This window comes from Staurois parvus, unplaced genomic scaffold (assembly GCF_062004578.1).
Source record: "Staurois parvus isolate SC_StPar_1 unplaced genomic scaffold, SC_StPar_1.0 ptg001642l, whole genome shotgun sequence".
Classification (NCBI taxonomy): domain Eukaryota; kingdom Metazoa; phylum Chordata; class Amphibia; order Anura; family Ranidae; genus Staurois; species Staurois parvus.
The window spans coordinates 1,994,601-2,018,336 of record NW_028319438.1 but is presented as its reverse complement, the minus strand read 5'-3'; the positions used below and the strand labels follow the sequence as shown (position 1 = coordinate 2,018,336).

General features: G+C 43.9%; 1 protein-coding gene across 1 annotated transcript; it reads right to left on the bottom strand.

Annotated features, from left to right (window-relative positions):
• Positions 1-1,090: 1,090 nt before the first annotated feature.
• On the bottom strand, positions 1,091-15,709 carry LOC149434913 (putative N-acetyltransferase 16). Its single transcript, XM_089663215.1, has 3 exons — positions 15,530-15,709; positions 4,312-4,536; positions 1,091-1,720 (listed from the first exon to the last, which is right to left on the bottom strand). Exons 1-3 carry the CDS (start codon positions 15,707-15,709, stop codon positions 1,091-1,093), a joined length of 1,035 nt encoding a protein of 344 aa, XP_089519341.1.
• Between the last annotated feature and the right edge of the window lie 8,027 nt (positions 15,710-23,736).

The window sequence follows — 23,736 nt, the reverse complement described above, 5'->3', positions numbered from 1 at the left end:
TGGTCATAGTAAAATATGAAAAAGAAAAATCTTAAAAAAAAAAAATTAAATATAATAAAAAAATAAAAAAAAATTTAAAAAATATATATATATATTTTTTTTCATACTGTCACCAGTCAGTGTCCCTGTTCACCGCCATGCCAGTTATATGATGACGCTGTACTGCACTGGTGACAGTATGTAAAAAAAAAAATAGTGAAAATAATTTTTTTAATTTTTTCATTTTCCAAAAAATTATGACAAAAAAATACAACTTCAAAAAACTCGCCACGCCTCTTATGAAGTGCGTCAGACTGTCTACTCTGCAAAAAGGGGTCATTTGGGGATATCTGTACTGTTCTGACATTTGGGGGATATCTGTACTATTCTGACATTTGGGGGATATCTGTACTATTCTGACATTTGGGGGATATCTGTACTGTTCTGACATTCTTGGACCTCAAGAAATGAGATTGGCTGTCAGTACTTCAGGATTGATCAATATTCAGATCTATACCATAGTTTGTGAACTCTATAACTTTCCTACAAACTAAAAAATACATCCTAATTTTGGTTATTTTCACCAAAGACATGTAGCAGAATACATCTCGGCCTAAATTTATGAAGAACAATTATTTATTTGTAAACTTTTATAACAGAAACAAAGAAAAATGTGTTTTTTTTTCAAAATTTTTGGTCTTTTTTTGTTAATTTAGCAAAAAATAAAAACCCCAGCAGTGATTAAATACCACCAAAAGAAAGCTCTAGTTGTGTGAAGAAAATTATAAAATTTTAGTTTGGGTACAGTGTTGTATGACCGCGCAATTGTCATTCAAAGTGTGAGAGTGCCGAAACCTGAAAAATGGCCTGGGCAGGAAGGTGTAAAATTGCACGGTATTGAAACGGTTAAAGGGAAAATCTTCCAATGGACACACTCGTTCTGGTGAGCATTGTGACAACCAGGGATTCCCTTTTTTGGAGGAGTTTCTTCTCCCTTCCTGTTTTGGCTAGGGGACAGGAAGTGAAAGGAAATTTCCCCAATGGGACATATATGTCAAAAAAGGGTTATAACACCCCCTTACTCTATCCAGAAAAAGTTTTGCCTTCAGTTCTACTTAAAAATCTTCATTTCTAAAACCATCTGTTTCTTTTCTGACAAGAATGGTGTTAGACCCTCACGCAATTGACTGAGTTCAGCTCGCAGACTCTCCTCTCCAAGCATGTTGCAGATTAAACTGTATCCGGCAGGCAGGGACTGCAAACACAACTTAAGTTGTTGTACAACATGAATCTTAGCACTTGCTGGGTCAATGCCAAACAGGTCAATATCGAATCGATATGTGGCATCCGCATAAGGCACCGGGTATGCTGGACTACCAAGGCTGAAGAACCCGGCAGAAGAGGGTGGTAGAGATGGTGATCCTCCATTTACTTTGTGGTCAGTTTTTTGTTGTTCTGCACTGCCACATGTATTTTGTGCTTGTGAGTAGATCCACATGATTTTCCTTTCAAAAAGCATCTCCAAATTGGACCTTTGGGTAGTTAGAGGAAGCCATCCCTGGATCAGGAGACCCCCTGGAAGAAGATCTTCTGCATTTTTTGCCCTGTTGAAGTGTTTTAGAACCTCAGCAGGTTCCAGAACGTTGTAATTATTCAAACGGCCTACATTGTCCAAACGAGCCTCCAACAATCTGATGGCTTCCTCAAGCCGGTCAGAGGGAAAGAATATAGATACCACAGCCTGGCAGAGAAAAGAGAGTGAATGCATTAGGATGTAAGAAGCCTATCAGAAGAACAATGGGCAAAATAAAAAATGACATTTACGATGTGGTCTGCCCTTAGCCTTAAATCTTTGTTTTTCTGAGCTCCCCTAAGAAAATTATTTGCTGATCCTACCAAGAGATCCTTTTAATTTTTCCACTTCCTTTAATGGGATGACCATGCTGTTTGTTTGAAGTTGCCCCCATGTGGGCAGGGTAGTCTTCCATGGACTTCAATTGGAAATGACGTTCGAGTTAGCAGCACACAAAATGAAAGTGCAGCTACAGCTAACATTTTTTAAGTAGTCACCATAACTTTTTTCCCATTTGGTATAGGAAGTGCAGGAAGTGGAAAAATAAATCTACTGGTAGGGTCAATAGATAAAAAAAACAATGCCACGGGGGCAGAAAAACCAAAACTGATGTGTTATTGCTATTGACTATGCTATGCTAACCTTACAGAGGTTTAACCATATCCTACCCTGTTCAAAACTACTGTATGTAAAAATAAACGTTTAGTTGCAGACAAGCTTTAAAGCCATTATATAATTCCAAAATACACAAATACTGTAAATAAACTGCTATTAGGTATACAATACAGGATGCAAATATACTGCAGCAGCCTCCCGGTCCAAGCTACACCTGAGTACCAAGTCATTTGAATGGGCAAAGCTCCAGCCATACCTTGCTTGTGCCAAAGCTTGCCGGTCCTCTCCAACCTGCCCAACTACCAGTCCATCACTTTGATGGGCTAACTCATGAGAAACTGGAATGCGAAGAACATATTTCACATTTTGGAAATCATATGTATATCTTTGGACTGAGCTGGATGTAAGAAGATAGAAAACAAGGTAAATATATTGTTGCATGGAGCAGGAAGACGACAGCAAAGGACAGGCAGCGAGCAAACCAGGGGCGGACTGACCATTTGGAAACTCGGGCACTGCCCGAGGGACCGGGGTCAGTAGAGGACCCCATGAGATGCCCCTGGTACCTTTTTCATAGGCTTTTTTGAGTTTGGTCAAGGACACAGGAGCCCCATGATCCCCTATTGCCCGGGGGCCCCATGAGTTGTCAGTCTGCCCCTGGAGCAAACATCAAAAAAGAATCTTCTAGCAACAAATAATGTAAAACACTGAACTGCATAGATGCCAATTCAGGTCTACTGGGAAAGATCCACATTCTGGACCTCTGTCCTGCTGATGTCCCTGGACCACTGCATTGACATTATTTGAGTTGTTGCAAAAAAACATTTGTTATGAGTGCAGCTCTTCTAACGTCTGCATCCAATCCAAACAAAAATACTGTTTTCCCTTGCATGTGTTTGGCAATTCTTTGCAAAGTGACACCATATTCACTAAGATAATGACAAATTCCCTTGCAAAAAGAACAGCTGATTTGGCGTTAGTAAATGGACCTGTTGGAATTAGCCTACTCCATAAAAACAATGCATTCCCTGTGTGGCTTATATCCTACGCCAACAACTGTTGAAGCAATATAAAGCCAAAACTTTATTTGTATCTTAAATACAGTAGGAAATGTTTAAAACCCTTTGCCTTTGTTTTGGCCATCTTTTTGTGAGATTTTCCTTAATTCCTGGTCTGTAGACTCAACAGGAAACAATAAACCTCCTCTTAGACAGTTGTCACCAGATCGAGTGTCCCCCTCTAATGGTGTCCTGGTGGCACCTCAAAATAGTGAACTTAAAAATAAATAAGTCTTTATATACATTATATTAAAAAGAGACAGGATAACCAATCTGAGAACTTCCTCTATTGGCAAATCTTACAATTTTCTATGTTTAATACAAAAAAATGTGAAGGCAAGCATATAAAATGTGAAAATCATATAAAATATTACTTGATATCCACTAGCATATACTTTGCCTTTAATTATTAATTGACCCTGAGATATCAGCCAATATTAGCCGGTTCAATAGAAAGTAGTCAACATTCGGCCCGTGTGTACACCCATCTGTCCCAACAGAAGCCATCCGAACGGCTGGCTTCTGCTGAACAGACATGGTGGAAAAACCAGCATCCGATCAGTGCTGGCAGCCAATGGCTGCCAGCGCTGAACGGTGTGTTCTGGTAGGGGGGGGGCAGTCCCCCAATCAGAGCGCAATAGCTCAGTGTGGAGATCGCTGTACTATCATTGCATAGTTAGTACAACGATCTCCTCCAAAGCTCTTCAGTTTTTTTTTTCGATCAGCCGATGGGTTGAATGGAAAGAAACTGATGGTGTGTACCCAGCTTTATGCACTCCCAGGAGTCGGGAAACACAGAGGGATCCAGTGGTGATAACTACTGTATCAGACTCTAGATGAGCTTTGACCCCAGACCAGGGGTGGACTGACCATTTGGAAACTCGGGCACTGCCCGAGGGCCCGGGGTCAGTAGGGGGCCCCATGAGATGCCCCTGGTACCTTTTTCATAGGCTTTTTTGAGTTTGGGCAAGGACACAGGGGCCCCATGATCCCCTATTGCCCGGGGGCCCCATGAGTTGTCAGTCCACCCCTGGTAGACACTATGGAAATCTATTCAATGGTGGAGAGTTAGAACATTAAGAGGACCTTGGAGGTGATCACTTTGTACTTCTTCAGCATGCTTGGCGGAGGGTTCTCTTCATGGGCAAGGCGGAGTCTTTTCACTTGTGGGTGGTCAGAGTGAAGTTTGTCCAAGAGAAACTTTATAAATATCCCAGCTAAACCTTGTCCTCTCATCCAGGGAGCGATACGAAGACCTTGTAACACAGCAGTCTCACCACCATCAACCAGCAAGAAGGACTCAAAGCCCACCTGAAGAAGAGACATCAACAAGACATGTGTAACAAATAGAGGAATTGTAATTCTTTTTTTCTCCAGAAAATATGCACATGTACATTGTTTAGAAGACCATTTAATTCATAAACTACAATTTCCCAGATTCTTGCATTATATGATACTCTAAAGAGCAGACATGACTATTGGCAAATAAACAAGAGCATTGGAAAATGATGTATTAGCGATTATCCTGATTTGATGACCCTTATTTGGAAGCACTTTATAGGAATATTTGGCCTATTCACATTGTTTCCTGACACCTAGAGAAGGATATAATCTTTTGCACCTACAACAATCATACAAACACTAGACATTCAGTATATGGTAAAGAGTATGTTAACCTCCCTCCAAATTGATCACTTCGAGGTTTTCCCTATGAAAAGTACAGTTAATGCGCCACCATACAAAGATTTAAAATATTGTGCTCTTTCAAGCTTGTGGTTTAGAAGAGGAACCATTTTGGCTGCAGCTTGACTATGACCCTGTAAACAAAGCCAGTTCTCTAAAGATATGGTTTAATGAGATTGATGTGAAGGAACTCCATTGGTCTGCACAGGACCCTGACCTCAACCCTACTGAACATCTTTGGGGCAAATTGAAAAATGGATTGCAAGCCAGGTTTATTCGTCCAACACCAGAACCTGATCTTGTAAAAGCGTTCACACAGGTGTAAAGTTGAAGTTTAGCATTTAGCCTTCCAACTGCCATTCTTCCCTCTCAGCCTGTTTTTTTTATAAACCCTATACATACCCTTTACCTGCAGTCCTCTAGCCGATCCAGTAATGTCACAACAGTTTCAGCTTCTTCCCCCAGTGGCAGGCAGTGGGCAACGTTCTTCCTGGAGTGAGCGGCACTCACATATTGATCTGTCCTAGATTACTGTGAGCCCAGTCTGCATGGTGGTGCGCCCCCCAGGGGACATGAATGAGATCACAGGTACTGGCCAGAATGATGAGGACTGCTGGTGCTGGACTGAGGAGGGAACCAGGGACACGACCAGAACATAGAGAAAAGTGTAGCTAAAAATAAAGCAACTGGATTCTCAGATTTTCACTTTATTGATGTTCTCCCCACGTGACAATGTTCGAGCCTCGTGATTGGTCCTTTAGGACCAAGTACTGCATCCTGGCAGTAAAGTGACAATGTCAAATGCTCCCATGCCTACAAGTACCAGGCTTTTCCACATGCACAGGCAGAAGGCCTGAGCAGCAGATAAGTGTGGAAAAGGTGAGTATGAGTGGGTGGTGGTGGTGGGGAGGTGTTACTTGCCAATACATCCTGTCACATATGGAAAAACATTGCCCACGAATGAGCAAAGCAACAAATTTGCTTTAATGATTTTTATAGTACAACTTTGGGTTTTGCCAAGAAAAAAACCTCTTCAGGTGAACTACTATACAGTATACTCTACCACAGGGCTTGAAAAAGCCGCTCGCCCGCTCGCCAAATGCGAGGAGAAATTCTCTAGCAGCGAGCGGTGAGCACAGATGATGGAGCGGCTGCGCTCCTAGCCTCATTGTGAATCAGAGTTCCGGTTTCTGAGTTCCGGCTTCTTCGTCACCGCCACTGAGGGGACAGGTGCAGGAGAGGTCCCCTCTCCTCCGCTGAGAGGAGACACCCTCCCCACTACTGCGGGGGACTCAAGGAGTAAGTACTGTATACTACATGTCATATCACTATAATGGAGTACATGGGAGGGGGGATTTACATTACGGTATACACGTCATATCACTATAATGGAGTACAGGGGAGGGGGGATATACATTACTGTATACATGTCACATCACTATAATGGAGTACAGGGGAGGGGGGATATACATTACTGTATACACGTCATATCACTATAATGGAGTACAGGGGAGCTGGGATATACATTACTGTATACACGTCATATCACTATAATGGAGTACAGGGGAGGGGGGATATACATTATTGTATACACGTCATATCACTGTAATGGAGTACAGGGGAGGGGGGATATACATTATTGTATACATGTCATATCACTATAATGGAGTACAGGGGAGGGGGATATACATTATTGTATACATGTCATATCACTATAATGGAGTACAGGGCAGGGGGGATTTACATTACGGTATACACGTCATATCACTGTAATGGCGTACAGGGGAGCTGGGATATACATTACTGTATACATGTCATATCACTATAATGGAGTACAGGGGAGAGGGGATATACATTACTGTATACATGTCATATCACTATAATGGAGTACAGGGGAGGGGGGATATACATTACTGTATACACGTCATATCACTATAATGGAGTACAGGGGAGCTGGGATATACATTACTGTATACATGTCATATCACTATAATGGAGTACAGGGGAGAGGGGATATACATTACTGTATACATGTCATATCACTATAATGGAGTACAGGGGAGGGGGGATATACATTACTGTATACACGTCATATCACTATAATGGAGTACAGGGGAGCTGGGATATACATTACTGTATACATGTCATATCACTATAATGGAGTACAGGGGAGAGGGGATATACATTATTGTATACATGTCATATCACTATAATGGAGTACAGGGGAGGGGGGATATACATTACTGTATACATGTCATATCACTATAATGGAGTACAGGGGAGAGGGGATATACATTATTGTATACATGTCCTATCACTATAATGGAGTACAGGGGAGGGGGATATACATTATTGTATACATGTCATATCACTATAATGGAGTACAGGGGAGGGGGGATATACATTACTGTATACACGTCATATCACTATAATGGAGTACAGGGGAGGGGGATATACATTATTGTATACATGTCATATCACTATAATGGAGTACAGGGGAGGGGGGATATACATTACTGTATACATGTCATATCACTGTAATGGAGTACAGAGGAGAGGGGATATACATTACTGTATACATGACACATCACTATAATGGAGTACAGGGGAGGGGGATATACATTACTGTATACATGTCATATCACTATAATGGAGTACAGGGGAGGGGGATATACATTACTGTATACATTTAATATCACTATAATGGAGTACAGGGGAGCTGGGATATACATTACTGTATACAAGTCATATCACTATAATGGAGTACAGGGGAGCTGGGATATACATTACTGTATACACGTCACATCACTATAATGGAGTACAGGGGAGAGGGGATATACATTACTGTATACATGTCATATCACTATAATGGAGTACAGGGGAGGGGGATATACATTACTGTATACATGTCATATCACTATAATGGAGTACAGGGGAGGGGGATATACATTACTGTATACATTTAATATCACTATAATGGAGTACAGGGGAGCTGGGATATACATTACTGTATACAAGTCATATCACTATAATGGAGTACAGGGGAGCTGGGATATACATTACTGTATACACGTCACATCACTATAATGGAGTACAGGGGAGGGGGGATATACATTACTGTATACATTTAATATCACTATAATGGAGTACAGGGGAGCTGGGATATACATTACTGTATACAAGTCATATCACTATAATGGAGTACAGGGGAGGGGGATATACATTACTGTATACACGTCATATCACTATAATGGAGTACAGGGGAGGGGGGATATACATTACTGTATACACGTCATATCACTATAATGGAGTACAGGGGAGGGGGGATATACATTACTGTATACACGTCATATCACTATAATGGAGTACAGGGGAGGGGGATATACATTACTGTATACACGTCATATCACTATAATGGAGTACAGGGGAGAGGGGATATACATTACTGTATACATGTCATATCACTAATAATGGAGTACAGGGGAGGGGGGGATATACATTACTGTATACACGTCATATCACTATAATGGAGTACAGGGGAGGGGGATATACATTACTGTATACATGTCATATCACTATAATGGAGTACAGGGGAGGGGGATATACATTACTGTATACATGTCATATCACTATAATGGAGTACAGGGGAGGAAGGATATACATTACTGTATACATGTCATATCGCTGTAATGGAGTACAGGGGAGAGGGGATATACATTACTGTATACACGTCATATCACTATAATGGGGTACAGGGGAGGGGGGATATACATTACTGTATACACGTCATATCACTATAATGGAGTACAGGGGAGGGGGGATATACATTACTGTATACACGTCATATCACTATAATGGAGTACAGGGGAGGGGGATATACATTACTGTATACATGTCATATCACTATAATGGAGTACAGGGGAGGGGGGATATACATTACTGTATACATGTCATATCACTATAATGGAGTACATGGGAGGGGGATATACATTACTGTATACACGTCATATCGCTATAATGGAGTACAGGGGAGGGGGATATACATTACTGTATACACGTCATATCGCTATAATGGAGTACAGGGGAGAGGGGATATACATTACTGTATACACGTCATATCACTATAATGGGGTACAGGGGAGGGGGATATACATTACTGTATACACGTCATATCACTATAATGGAGTACAGGGGAGGGGGATATACATTACTGTATACACGTCATATCACTATAATGGAGTTCAGGGGAGGGGGGATATACATTACTGTATACACGTCATATCACTATAATGGAGTACAGGGGAGGGGGGATATACATTATGTATACACGTCATATCACTATAATGGAGTACAGGGGAGGGGGATATACATTACTGTATACATTTAATATCACTATAATGGAGTACAGGGGAGCAGGGATATACATTACTGTATACACGTCACATCACTATAATGGAGTACAGGGGAGGGGGGATATACATTACTGTATACACGTCATATCACTATAATGGAGTACAGGGGAAGGGGATATACATTACTGTATACACGTCATATCACTATAATGGAGTACAGGGGAGCTGGGATATACATTACTGTATACACGTCACATCACTATAATGGAGTACATGGGAAGGGGATATACATTACTGTATACATGTCATATCACTATAATGGAGTACAGGGGAGGGGGGATATACATTACTGTATACATGTCATATCACTATAATGGAGTACAGGGGAGGGGGGATATACATTACTGTATACACGTCATATCACTATAATGGAGTACAGGGGAGGGGGGATATACATTACTGTATACACGTCATATCACTATAATGGAGTACAGGGGAGGGGGATATACATTACTGTATACACGTCATATCACTATAATGGAGTACAGGGGAGGGGGGGGGATATACATTACTGTATACATGTCATATCACTATAATGGAGTACAGGGGAGGGGGGATATACATTACTGTATACATGTCATATCACTATAATGGAGTACAGGGGAGGGGGATATACATTACTGTATACATGTCATATCACTATAATGGAGTACAGGGGAGGGGGGGATATACATTACTGTATACATTACATGTCATATCACTGTATTGGGGTACAGGGGAGGGGGGATATACATTACTGTATACTAATCATATCACTATAATGGAGTACAGGGGAGGGGGATATACATTACTGTATACACGTCATATCACTATAATGGGGTACAGGGGAGGGGGGGATATACATTACTGTATACACGTCATATCACTATAATGGAGTACAGGGGAGGGGGATATACATTACTGTATACACGTCATATCACTATAATGGAGTACAGGGGAGGGGGATATACATTACTGTATACACGTCATTTCACTATAATGGGGTACAGGGGAGGGGGGATATACATTACTGTATACATGTCATATCACTATAATGGGGTACAGGGGAGGGGGGGATATACATTACTGTATACACGTCATATCACTATAATGGAGTACAGGGGAGGGGGATATACATTACTGTATACATGTCATATCACTATAACGGAGTACAGGGGAGGGGGGATATACATTACTGTATACACGTCATATCACTATAATGGAATACATACAGGGGAGGGGGGGATATACATTACTGTATACACGTCATATCACTATAATGGAGTACAGGGGAGGGGGATATACATTACTGTATACACGTCATATCACTATAATGGAGTACAGGGGAGGGGGGATATACATTACTGTATACATGTCATATCACTATAATGGAGTACAGGGGAGGGGGGATATACATTACTGTATACATGTCATATCACTATAATGGAGTACAGGGGAGGGGGATATACATTACTGTATACACGTCATATCACTATAATGGAGTACAGGGGAGCTGGGATATACATTACTGTATACACGTCATATCACTATAATGGAGAACAGGGGAGGGGGATATACATTACTGTATACACGTCATATCACTATAATGGAGTACAGGGGAGGGGGGATATACATTACTGTATACACGTCATATCACTATAATGGAGTACAGGGGAGGGGGATATACATTACTGTATACATGTCATATCACTATAATGGAGTACAGGGGAGGGGGATATACATTACTGTATACACGTCATATCACTATAATGGAGTACAGGGGAGGGGGGATATACATTACTGTATACACGTCATATCACTATAATGGAGTACAGGGGAGGGGGGATATACATTATTGTATACATGTCATATCACTATAATGGAGTACAGGGGAGGGGGGATATACATACTGTATACACGTCATATCACTATAATGGAGTACAGGGGAGGGGGATATACATTACTGTATACATGTCATATCACTATAATGGAGAACAGGGGAGGGGGATATACATACTGTATACATGTCATATCACTATAATGGAGTACAGGGGAGGGGGGATATACATTACTGTATACACGTCATATCACTATAATGGAGTACAGGGGAGGGGGGATATACATTACTGTATACATGTCATATCACTATAATGGAGTACAGGGGAGGGGGGATATACATTACTGTATACATGTCATATCACTATAATGGAGTACAGGGGAGGGGGGATATACATTACTGTATACATGTCATATCACTATAATGGAGTACAGGGGAGGGGGGATATACATTACTGTACATATCTGTGTAGACTTCTGGATAAAGCAGTGAGCCAATGACAGAAGGGGGAAGAATATTTCTGGAGCACCCTCTGTACACATTGTGCATAAAATCCGCCTGTCATATCTCAAAGAAACAACGTTTTCATTGGTTTGGCAGTTTGGTCGAAGAGTGAAATAGAAAGTTTGTTTTTAATAAACAGTAGGTTATGGAATGGCTTACTAACAGATTCTATAATAATTTAGAAAAAAAGTAGAGTTTTCCTTTAAACCTCTCCATCAACTGGAATGCCAGAAACCCAATGCATGAATAATTTCATGTTTTCTGCAATTTGCATCAAGCTAAATCGTCAATTCACACTTGGCATAGTTCTTGCAGCAAATGTTTACGAATCCATTTCTGATTCATTAGGAAATTATAGGTCAATCAAGTGTCACACATGTCTCAGAATAGAAACTCGTGGCTTAAAAATGAAAAATTCTATTAGGTTTAAATGAAATAGATTCTCCAGGAGATCTAAAGCCCCAATTTAAAGTGTAAATGGTGAAGGATTAGATATCAGGGGTTTTATTGCTATCCATGTCTGTAGTACAGCCATTCTCAACCAAGAGTCCATGGAACCCTAGGGCTCCTCCAGAGGTTGTCAGGGGTTTTTTAAGCTGTGGCCCACTGACCTACCATCTGATGGTGTTCCAGGGCCAACGTGTCAGGGCAGGAGCTGGGAAACGGACAGGCAGGCCTAATATCAATGTAACGCACAGGCTGACGACAACCACCACCCACAGACCGAAGTCCTTCAGGGAGCGGAGTCTAAGTCCCAGGCTGCCCTTCACCAGGACCCCTGATGGTGGGGATGGACTTGACGCAGCCAGGAACCAGGTCGCGGCCCCCGAGGCACCCCTGCTGCGGTAATGGCCGCCGCCAATGGCGTGTAGCTAGTGGTAAAGACAATAGAGTAGTCAGACAGGCCGGGTCAACAACAACGAGACAAAAACGGTACAGGACAGCAGACGAGAATCACAGGTCACAAGCCGGGTTCAGCAACGGAGGGTCAGATCAAAGGAGAACACAAAGAATGGTCAGGTCACAAGCCGAGTCAGATTCCAGGAGAGTCACGAGAGTCAGAACAGAGTAACAGCAACACAAAGACACAAGACACAAGTGCAAAGAGCATGTGCGGAACACAGGCTTATATGTCATCAGCCACACCCCTCTGGGGGATGGACCTCAGAGACCTGAAGGCATAAAAGATTCCCACCATGCTCTGCAGAAATCCAAGATGGATGCCAGCACATGGAGTAACATAACCTCTGGTAAAAAGGTAGGACCTTGACACAACGCCACTTAGCAGAGCCAGCTGTATAATACTATATAATATTATGGCTAACTGTAAGGATGGCATACTGATTATCAATGTAACCCCCAAAGAAGTCTTGGACATTGATGGGCAGGTTTTTTGTGTGAATGAGAAACCCTAACTTATTTACATGGAGGGACGTTTTCAGTGAGCTCCCTTATTATAAAAAGGTGGGGGGACTTCCTGATTCTGATAACCTCCCCAACCACAGACTCCTACAACCATCAGGACAGAGTTGTGGGGAAGAGGCCCTTGTCCTCATTAACATGAAAAAGGGGTGCTGTGCCAGGTTGGTCCACTTTTTCCTGGCAACCAGTCTGCATGCTCAGATAAGGGTCCACTATTGACTTTTTCCTTGATTTTTGCAAATTTCCCTTTTACAAATCATATCAGATCCTAAGGGTATGGTATATAATTTGGATGGACCTCTTAGGGGTTTTTTTTGGGTGGGGTCCACCCTAAAATCCATACCAGACCTCAAGGGCCTAGTATGAATTAGCTTTCTTTATGGGATGGGGACCCCATTAACATCCATAACAGAACCTCATCTAGGATAAGGGTCTGATATGAATGAAAGGAATCCCAGGCTGCTTTGTTTACAATTGTACAGATGCGTCACTTCCAGGCATAGTTTTTATAGAGTTTTGCAATAGTAAAACCACTGCTCCCAGACAAATTAATTTGTTTAATAAAAAAAAAGGTTTATTTATTTATGTATTTATTTTTTCTTTGGTATATATTACCCAAGGCTAATCCTAGCACACCCATCAATGACATTTTGTTTTTTTAACATTCCCCTCCATTGGGGACTGGATTTGGCACCCAAACTTTGTCATGTTTGCTGAACCCTGCTTGCTAATCACTACCATAACACTGAGATATAAAATGGGATGAAACAAGTGAAACATATATGATCCGGTTAGGGACATGAGATCATGTGTCAATGGCTTAACAGGAATTTGTTTTTTTTTTTGCTGCTTTTGGGATTTTGGGATTTGTTATATATCCATGTACAGGACAGAATGAATGGAGCCATGTATCGTGAGATTTTGAGTGCAAATCTCCTTCCATCAGCATGGGCATTGAAGATGAAACGTGGCTGGGTCTTCCAACATGACAATGATCCTTTCAAGGTCCTGGAGTGGCCTAGCCAGTCTCCAGATCTCAACCCCATAGAAAACCTTTGGAGGGAGTTGAAAGTCCGTGTTGCCCAGCGACAGCCCCAAAACGTCACTGCTCTAGAGGAGATCTGCATGGAGGATGGGCCAACATACCAGCAACAGTGTGTGCCAACCTTGTGAAGACTTACAGGAAACGTTTGACCTCTGTCATTGCCAACAAAAGATAAGTATTGAGATGAACTTTTGATATTGACCAAATACTTATTTTCCACCATAATTTGCAAATAAATTCTCTTCCAAATCAGCCAATGTGATTGTCTGGATTTGTTTTCTCATTTTGTCTCTCATAGTTGAGGTCTACCTATGATGCCAATTACAGGCCTCTCTCATCTTTTTAAGTGGGAGAACTTGCACAATTGGTGGCTGACTAAATACTTTTTTGCCCCACTGTATACAGCAAGCAGAGGAATGGAGGCATCAATGCTCAGATACTTACCACAGACATTACAACACTTGGGCGCTATGGATTAACTTTAGTTCCTCTAGCTGCATTTGTTTGGTTTTTTTTAGATGTTTTTACCTTACTTTTCAACTGGTGATTCCTTCAGTAACACACTTTATGCCCTAGGTTTACAGATCTCATTCAGTGTACTGTATCTATGAAGTAGTAGCTTTGTCACACTAGGACAAGACACAGAACATCTTCTCTCTCCATATCCCCATAACAAAGGGAGAAGCTGTTTTGTAGTGTACAGAAATGGGAACAATGCTAACAGATAACAGTCAGCACAACCAGAGAGCAGGGGTGGACTGACCATTTGGAAACTTGGGCACTGCCTGGGGGCCCGGGGTCAGTAGGGGGCCCCATGAGATGCCCCTGGTACCTTTTTCATAGGCTCTTTTGAGTTTGGGAAAGGACACAGGGGCCCCATGATCCCCTATTGCCCGGGGGCCCCATGAGTTGTCAGTCCGCCCCTGCCAGAGAGCATGGGAAGTTATCAACTCAAAGCTCCATTTCTGGATGGATCAGCAGGTATCTTTTTGTTATTATTCAACAGATATAACAGAATTCTTTCAATGGTATATTTAGTGGCCAAAAAGTAAAAAAGTTCATCATTAGGCACATTAAGTTTTGCCCTGTAATAATCACTGTGCAGTTATGTCCCATGCAGGGGCGGACTGACAACTCATGGGGCCCCGGGCAATAGGGGATCATGGGGCCCCTGTGTCCTTGCCCAAACTCAAAAAAGCCTATGGAAAAGGTACCAGGGGCATCTAATGGGGCCCCCAACTGACCCCGGGCCCTCTGCCAGTGCCCGAGTTTCCAAATGGTCAGTCCGCCCCTGGTCCCATGGCCATCACTCAGATTTAAATGTTCAAAGGAAAATGATAGCAAAAGATCAAAGTTGGCATTTTCTTGCACACTGTAGGACAGCAAAGAGTATTTCATTCTGAGATTGTCTTATATACTCACGATTTGCCCCTCACTCTTGGCAACAAACATTTGTCTTCGATGATCCTTCAGCCATTCATGGTAACTGGAAGGTAGATAGTCTGTTCCTTTGTGAATACCACCTGAGATAGACATCAGCTCCTCGTAGTCCTCAGCAGTGGCCGGTACAAAATCGAAGTGGATCATGGGTGATTCCGACATATTGAGAAATGTGTGGCTGCTGTTTGAGAAAGGTATATGAATGAGCAACTTTCAACAGATGCATCACTATTTATTAAGCTGCATCTTGTTGGCATCCTGCAGAGCAGGTATGACCAGATCTGTGGGCTGCACAGGAAAGACTGGACTTACTACTCAGTGCAAAAAATAATGATGTTTATTAAACACACAACACAGATGAAAAACATTGTAAAAATGGCAATCCACATAACACCAGTGAACACATGCAAAAGTACAGACCACCAAACTATGTACAAAGCTTTGTACACAAATAGGATGAGGGGAAATCAGGTAAAGCAGGGCCAGGCAGGGGGTGCAAGAAGCAGTGGGTCAAACAGGTCAGGAACAGGGCCAGAACGGGGGTCAGGATCACCAGAAGAAGGTATAGGTGGTAGGATAAGATCAGGAGGTTCACACAGTGGCAGGATCAACGGATTCAAGGAACACTAAGCAGAACACAGGATCACAGTTAAAAAAATTAAATCTGAAGTGCTGAGAGTTGCCTCAGGATGCTCCAAGAGGGTCTTGTCAAATTAGGCGCATTATGCTCCCTTGGTAATGCCATCCAAACAGGCAGGCTTGAAAGAAACTGGGCGTCCCACTTTCCAAGTTGTTTTGTTGAAAAGTTGGAAGCTCAATGGAAAATGTTGGGTGTATGGTGCCAGTGGAAGGACAGGGTGTCGAAGTGGTTATCATGGTTAATGAGGCTGTGGAGAGCGTTACAAAGCCTGCACCATCTTGTGTGCTGGGCTTAACAAGCCCAATTGCGGAACCTGAATGTATTGAATGCTATTGCCTAAACTGCAGGTTGAGGCTACCTAACCTGCAGGTTGAGGCTACCTAAACTGCAGGCTGAGGCTACCTAACCTGCAGGCTGAGGCTACCTAACCTGCAGGCTGAGGCTACCTAACCTGCAGGCTGAGGCTACCAGTCACACTGGTACAGCGTTAAAGCTCCCTCTTAGAAAGAGGTGACTCTTCTCCACATGTTGATCTAACTCTCTAGATTCTGACAGTTATGGTGTCCTTCCTATGCTGTTGGGATTTGAGCACAGGGATCTCTTGTTTGTTGTATTGTTGGGTCAGTAGCCAGACCTGAACCTTGTAGTTCTCCCCATTGTGTCTTTTCCCCTATGCTAGCATTGTGTCCACATTAGCATTTGCGTAGGCAGGGCAGAGTAGGACTGGCCATAGAGGGATTACTTTGACGCAGTTGGCCAGCTTAAGCATGTATTGCAATATGTGTGAACTAAATATCCCTATTTATTGCATAGTCTGCTTGAAAGGGTATATACCAGTGTGCAGAGGGTCCTTCAGAATTTCTAGTCTTCCTATGCTCAGACATATTTTCTTTGATTGATGCAGTATTTCTGGGCTGCATCCATAAGGCTTGCACCCAACCTCTCCAGCACAGGTTCCAGTCACCTCCCTTCCAGTGACTTTGGCCCCCAAAATATTGGATACCAATAAGCTGTTCTAACTTCATATATACGTAAGAGCTTCTGTTAAACCCCAAAAGATTAACTCCTTCGGTGCTAAATACCCTCCCAGCAGCCAGGATCAGATCAGGAAGACTAACTCCTGGGACCTGCTGAATGCTGAAAGATACCTGCTGGTGCACACTGGAACTCGTTAAAGTAAGGAACACATTATAGATCATGGACTACAGTGCCACCAGCAGGTAATCCAGCTCCTAAAGTCCCTCTCCCAGTGGTAACAAGTCCCACAAATGATTTCTGCACAAGATAAGCTGTGGAACATATAAGGGTCATTTTTTTTATAATCCACTTTGTTATTTATAACCAAAGTACAAAGAAGCAAGTGTACCATTAAAAAAAGCAACTAGTTAATCTTAGAGTGAAATCTGTAACTTTGTGGGAGTTCATTTACTAAACCTGGAGAGTGCAAAATCTGGTGTAACTACATTAAAACCAATCAGCTTCCAGGTTTTATTGACAAAGCCTAATTGAACAAGCTGACGTTATAAGCTGATTGGCTACCATGCATGGTTGCACCAGATTCTGAGTGCACCAGTTTTAGTAAATCTTCTCCCATATTCTGTCTCTCCAATCTAAGCATTGATAGTGTGATCTCTGTAACTTACAGTTGTGATGAGATAGCGATAACTTCAACCTCAGCTGGATACCACAGTCAGTGACTCAAGCGATAAGACATCTTGTAGATCTCATGAAGTTTATTCCATAAAATGAGAGAATCTTACAACAATAAACATTCGATAGGTCAAAAGATCATAATTAGAGATGAGCGAATCGAAGTAGGCGAAGTGGAATTAGTTTCGAATATTAGGAAAATTTCGATTCGCGTCGAATCCGAAAATAAGCAGACTTCGGATGCGCGAATCGAAATTTTTCCTAAAATGGCGGCGACATGTGCGGCGACGGAGCGGGGATGTCTGGGAAGGTGCGCAGACAAGGCGCGCTGACCCATAATGCATTCATTCATGACATGTGATCGCATTAGCCAATCAGCAGCCAGCCAGCCAGCACAGTGTAATGGTCGAGCTATAAATGGCGGCCATTTTAGAATTCTCCATTTGCCTCCAGTCATTCAACAGAGGCAGACCTGGCTGTATTCAGGGAGAGAGTTAGGGACAGAGAAACGTTACTTAGGGACACAGAAACGTTAGTTAGGGCCACAGAATCGTTACTTAGGGCCATAGAAACGTTACATAGGGCCACAGAAACGTTACTTAGGGCCACAGAATCGTTAGGGCCACAGAAACGTTACTTAGGGACACAGAATTGTTACTTAGGGACAGACACAGAATTGTTACTGAGGGACACAGATTTGTTACTGAGGGCCACAGAATCGTTACTTAGGGCCACAGAATTGTTACTTAGGGACAGACACAGAATTGTTACTGAGGGACACAGATTTGTTACTGAGGGCCACAGAATCGTTACTTAGGGCCACAGAAACGTTACTTAGGGCCACAGAATTGTTACTTAGGGACAGACACAGAATTGTTATTGAGGGACACAGAATTGTTACTGAGGGCCACAGAACCGTTACTTAGGGCCACAGAAACGTTACTTAGGGCCACAGAATTGTTACTTAGGGACAGACACAGAATTGTTACTGAGGGACACAGATTTGTTACTGAGGGCCACAGAATCGTTACTTAGGGCCACAGAATCGTTACTTAGGGCCACAGAATTGTTACTTAGGGACAGACACAGAATTGTTACTGAGGGCCACAGATTTGTTACTGAGGGCCACAGAATCGTTACTTAGGGCCAGAGAATTGTTACTTAGGGACAGACTCAGAATTGTTACTGAGGGCCACAGAATCGTTACTTAGGGCCACAGAAACGTTACTTAGGGCCACAGAAACGTTACTTAGGGCCACAGAATTGTTACTTAGGGACAGACACAGAATTGTTATTGAGGGACACAGAATTGTTACTGAGGGCCACAGAACCGTTACTTAGGGCCACAGAAACGTTACTTAGGGCCACAGAATTGTTACTTAGGGACAGACACAGAATTGTTACTGAGGGACACAGATTTGTTACTGAGGGCCACGGAAACGTTACTTAGGGCCACAGAATCGTTAGTTAGGGCCACAGAATCGTTAGTTAGGGCCACAGAAACGTTACTTAGGGACACAGAATTGTTACTGAGGGACAGACACAGAATTGTTACTGAGGGATACAGAATTGTTACTGAGGGCCACAGAATCGTTACTTAGGGCCACAGAAACGATACTTAGGGCCACAGAAACGTTACTTAGGGCCACAGAATTGTTACTTAGGGACAGACACAGAATTGTTACTTAGGGACAGACACAGAATTGTTACTGAGGGACACAGATTTGTTACTGAGGGCCACAGAATCGTTACTTAGGGCCACAGAATTGTTACTTAGGGACAGACACAGAATTGTTACTGAGGGCCACAGAATCGTTACTTAGGGACACAGAATTGTTACTGAGGGACAGACACAGAATTGTTACTGAGGGATACAGAATTGTTACTGAGGGCCACAGAATCGTTACTTAGGGCCACAGAAACGTTACTTAGGGCCACAGAAACGTTACTTAGGGCCACAGAATTGTTACTTAGGGACAGACACAGAATTGTTATTGAAGACACAGAATTGTTACTGAGGGCCACAGAACCGTTACTTAGGGCCACAGAAATGTTACTTAGGGCCACAGAATTGTTACTTAGGGACAGACACAGAATTGTTACTGAGGGACACAGATTTGTTACTGAGGGCCACAGAAACGTTTCTTAGGGCCACAGAAACGTTACTTAGGGCCACAGGATCGTTACTTAGGGCCACAGAAACGTTACTTAGGGCCACAGAAACGTTACTTAGGGCCACAGAAACGTTACTCAGGGACAGACACAGAATTGTTACTGAGGGATACAGAATTGTTACTGAGGGACACAGAACCGTTACTTAGGGCCACAGAATTGTTACTTAGGAACAGACACAGAATTGTTACTGAGGGACACAGATTTGTTACTGAGGGCCACAGAAACGTTACTTAGGGCCACAGAAACGTTACTTAGGGCCACAGAATCGTTACTTAGGGCCACAGAAACTTTACTTAGGGCCACAGAATTGTTACTTAGGGACACAGAATTGTTACTCAGGGAAAGACACAGAATTGTTACTGAGGGATACAGAATTGTTACTGAGGGACACAGAAACGTTACTTAGGGCCACAGAAACGTTACTTAGGGCCACAGAAACGTTACTTAGGGCCACAGAATTGTTACTTAGGGACAGACACAGAATTGTTACTGAGGGACACAGAATTGTTACTGAGGGCCACAGAACCGTTACTTAGGGCCACAGAAACGTTACTTAGGGCCACAGAAACGTTACTTAGGGCCACAGAATTGTTACTTAGGGACAGACACAGAATTGTTACTGAGGGACACAGAATTGTTACTGAGGGCCACAGAACCGTTACTTAGGGCCACAGAAACATTACTTAGGGAAACAGAATTGTTACTCAGGACAGACACAGAATTGTTACTGAGGGACACAGAATTGTTACTGAGGGCCACAGAACTGTTACTGAGGGCCACAGAACTGTTACTTAGGGCCACAGAAACGTTACTTAGGGCCACAGAAACGTTACTTAGGGCTACAGAAACGTTACTTAGGGCCACAGAATCGTTACTTAGGGCCACAGAAACGTTACTTAGGGACACAGAAACGTTACTTAGGGACACAGAATTGTTACTCAGGGACAGACACAGAATTGTTACTGAGGGACACAGAATTGTTACTGAGGGCCACAGAACTGTTACTGAGGGCCACAGAACTGTTACTTAGGGCCACAGAAACGTTACTTAGGGCCACAGAAACGTTACTTAGGGCTACAGAAACGTTACTTAGGGCCACAGAATCGTTACTTAGGGCCACAGAAACGTTACTTAGGGCCACAGAAACGTTACTTAGGGACACAGAATTGTTACTTAGGGACAGACACAGAATTGTTACTGAGGGACACAGAATTGATACTGAGGGCCACAGAACTGTTACTGAGGGCCACAGAACTGTTACTTAGGGCCACAGAAACGTTACTTAGGGCCACAGAAACGTTACTTAGGGCCACAGAAACGTTACTTAGGGACACAGAATTGTTACTTAGGGACAGACACAGAATTGTTACTGAGGGACACAGATTTGTTACTGAGGGCCACAGAACCGTTACTTAGGGCCACAGAAACGTTACTTAGGGACACAGAAACGTTACTCAGGGACAGACACAGAATTGTTACTCAGGGACACAGAATTGTTACTGAGGGACACAGAATTGTTACTGAGGGACACAGAATTGTTACTCAGGGACACAGAATTGTTACTCAGGGACACAGAATTGTTACTGAGGGACACAGAATTGTTACTGAGGGACACAGAATTGTTACTCAGGGACACAGAATTGTTACTCAGGGACAGACACAGAATTGTTACTGAGGGACTCAGAATTGTTACTGAGGGCCACAGAACTGTTACTTAGGGCCAGAGAAACGTTACTCAGGGACACAGAATTGTTACTCAGGGACAGACACAGAATTGTTACTCAGGGACAGACACAGAATTGTTACTGAGGGACACAGAATTGTTACTGAGGGACACAGAATTGTTACTGAGGGCCACAGAACTGTTACTTAGGGCCACAGAAACGTTACTCAGGGACACAGAATTGTTACTCAGGGACAGACACAGAATTGTTACTCAGGGACACAGAATCATTGAATTAAAGAGTATGTCAGACAACATGCAGAGGAGTGGCAGAGGAGGCAATGTTTTAGGAGCGAGCAGACGTGGCAGCAGAGGAAGGGGTCGAGGCAGCACTATTCGCAGCCAGAGGCCAGTGCTCCCGGTGTCATCCAGCGGTCGTGTCTCCACCGACAACCCTGCCGTCATCGATTGGTTGGCTCGGTCGTCTTCCTCTTCCCAGGTCACCTCTGACACCTACAGCCAACGGTCGGTGGGTACGTCAGACACAACCATTAGTTGGCATGGCCCGGGAGCAAGCCCACTGAAATCACGTGTCCTCTACCTGCCCCTGTCCTTTGGTGTTCCCTCATCAAGCGAAGTATCGCATGCTGTGGGCTCAGCCCCACTGTACAGTTAGGAAGAGCTAACAGAGGGCGGTCAGGAACGGGGGGAGACATCCGCCTCTTCAGCAGCCAGGCGAAGAAGTAGTGGCGAGGAGAGTGGCTCGGTAGCCGGTCTAGAGACAGGTCTGTCTCCTGACCCACACGCAGCCGAGGGGGCTAGTAGTGAGGCGGAGACCCTAATTGATGATGATGAGGCTGAACGCACTTGGCAGCCTCGTCGTCATCAGGCTATTGCTTCCGCATCATCAGGAGAAGAGGGTGGCAGCTTGGCAGCGAGCAAAACAGTCGGTGGGTTGCCCAGGAGACAGCAGCAGGGTCGCAGCAGTGTCAGTGGAGGCAAACGGCCACGGAGTACAGCACCAGCTCCACTGCAGCCTACCACCACGGCCAGTAGTGGTGCCGGTGTGCACGGAGGAAGCAGCAGTCAGCCAGTGAGGAGTATCGGGGGCAAAGTTTCCTACTCGGCGGTGTGGCAATTTTTTGTCAAGCCGCCCGAGGAAGTAAACGTAGCCGTATGTCGACTATGTGGCCAGAAAGTCAAGCGTGGCCAGGGGGCCCATGTTGGGACTACAGCGTTGTGGCAGCATATGCAGCGTCGCCATTTGGTGGCCTGGGAAAACCGTGATAAAGACACGGCGGTTCTGCCCGCCTCAGCCCCCGCTCCATCACCCGCTCCGTTACTTGCTCCGTCACCCGACGTCAATCGCCCTCTATCAGCCAGTCAAGGCTCCAACACCTCTGCTGAGGGGAGTTGTCGCTCGTTGCCATCTTCCGCTCGTTCAGATGCTCCTTCTCCTGCTACTCCTCTTCACGGATTCCGTCAGCAGTCTTTCTTGGAATCCGTTTCCAAGAGACAACAGTTTGCGAGCACGCACCCAACGGTGCAAAAGCTGAACGTCCTCCTGTCCAAGTTGCTGGTGCTGCAGTCCCTCCCTTTCCAAGTGGTGGACTCAGCACCTTTCCGAGAAATGATGGCTTGTGCCGCGCCGCGGTGGAGAGTGCCAAGCCGTCATTTCTTCGCCAAAAAGGCAGTGCCAGCCCTGCATTCACATGTAGAAGAGATGGTGGGCCAGTCTTTGAGCATGTCGGTCTCTGCCAAAGTGCACGGCAGCGCCGACGTGTGGAGCTGTAACTACGGTCAGGGACAGTACATGTCATTTACGGCCCACTGGGTGAACGTGGTGCCGTCACAGCCGCACCAGCAACTTGGACAGGTCACGCCGCTTTTGCCTCCACGTTTGCACGTCCTTGGTCCACAAAAGATGTCCGCCTCTACCACCTCTTCTTCCTTCGTGTCCTCAGCCGCCACCCCCGTGCCAAGTCCCATTACCCGACCGGCATATCACATGTGCAGGGCGCAACGGTGTCACGCTGTGCTGCACCTGGTAAGCCTTGGTGA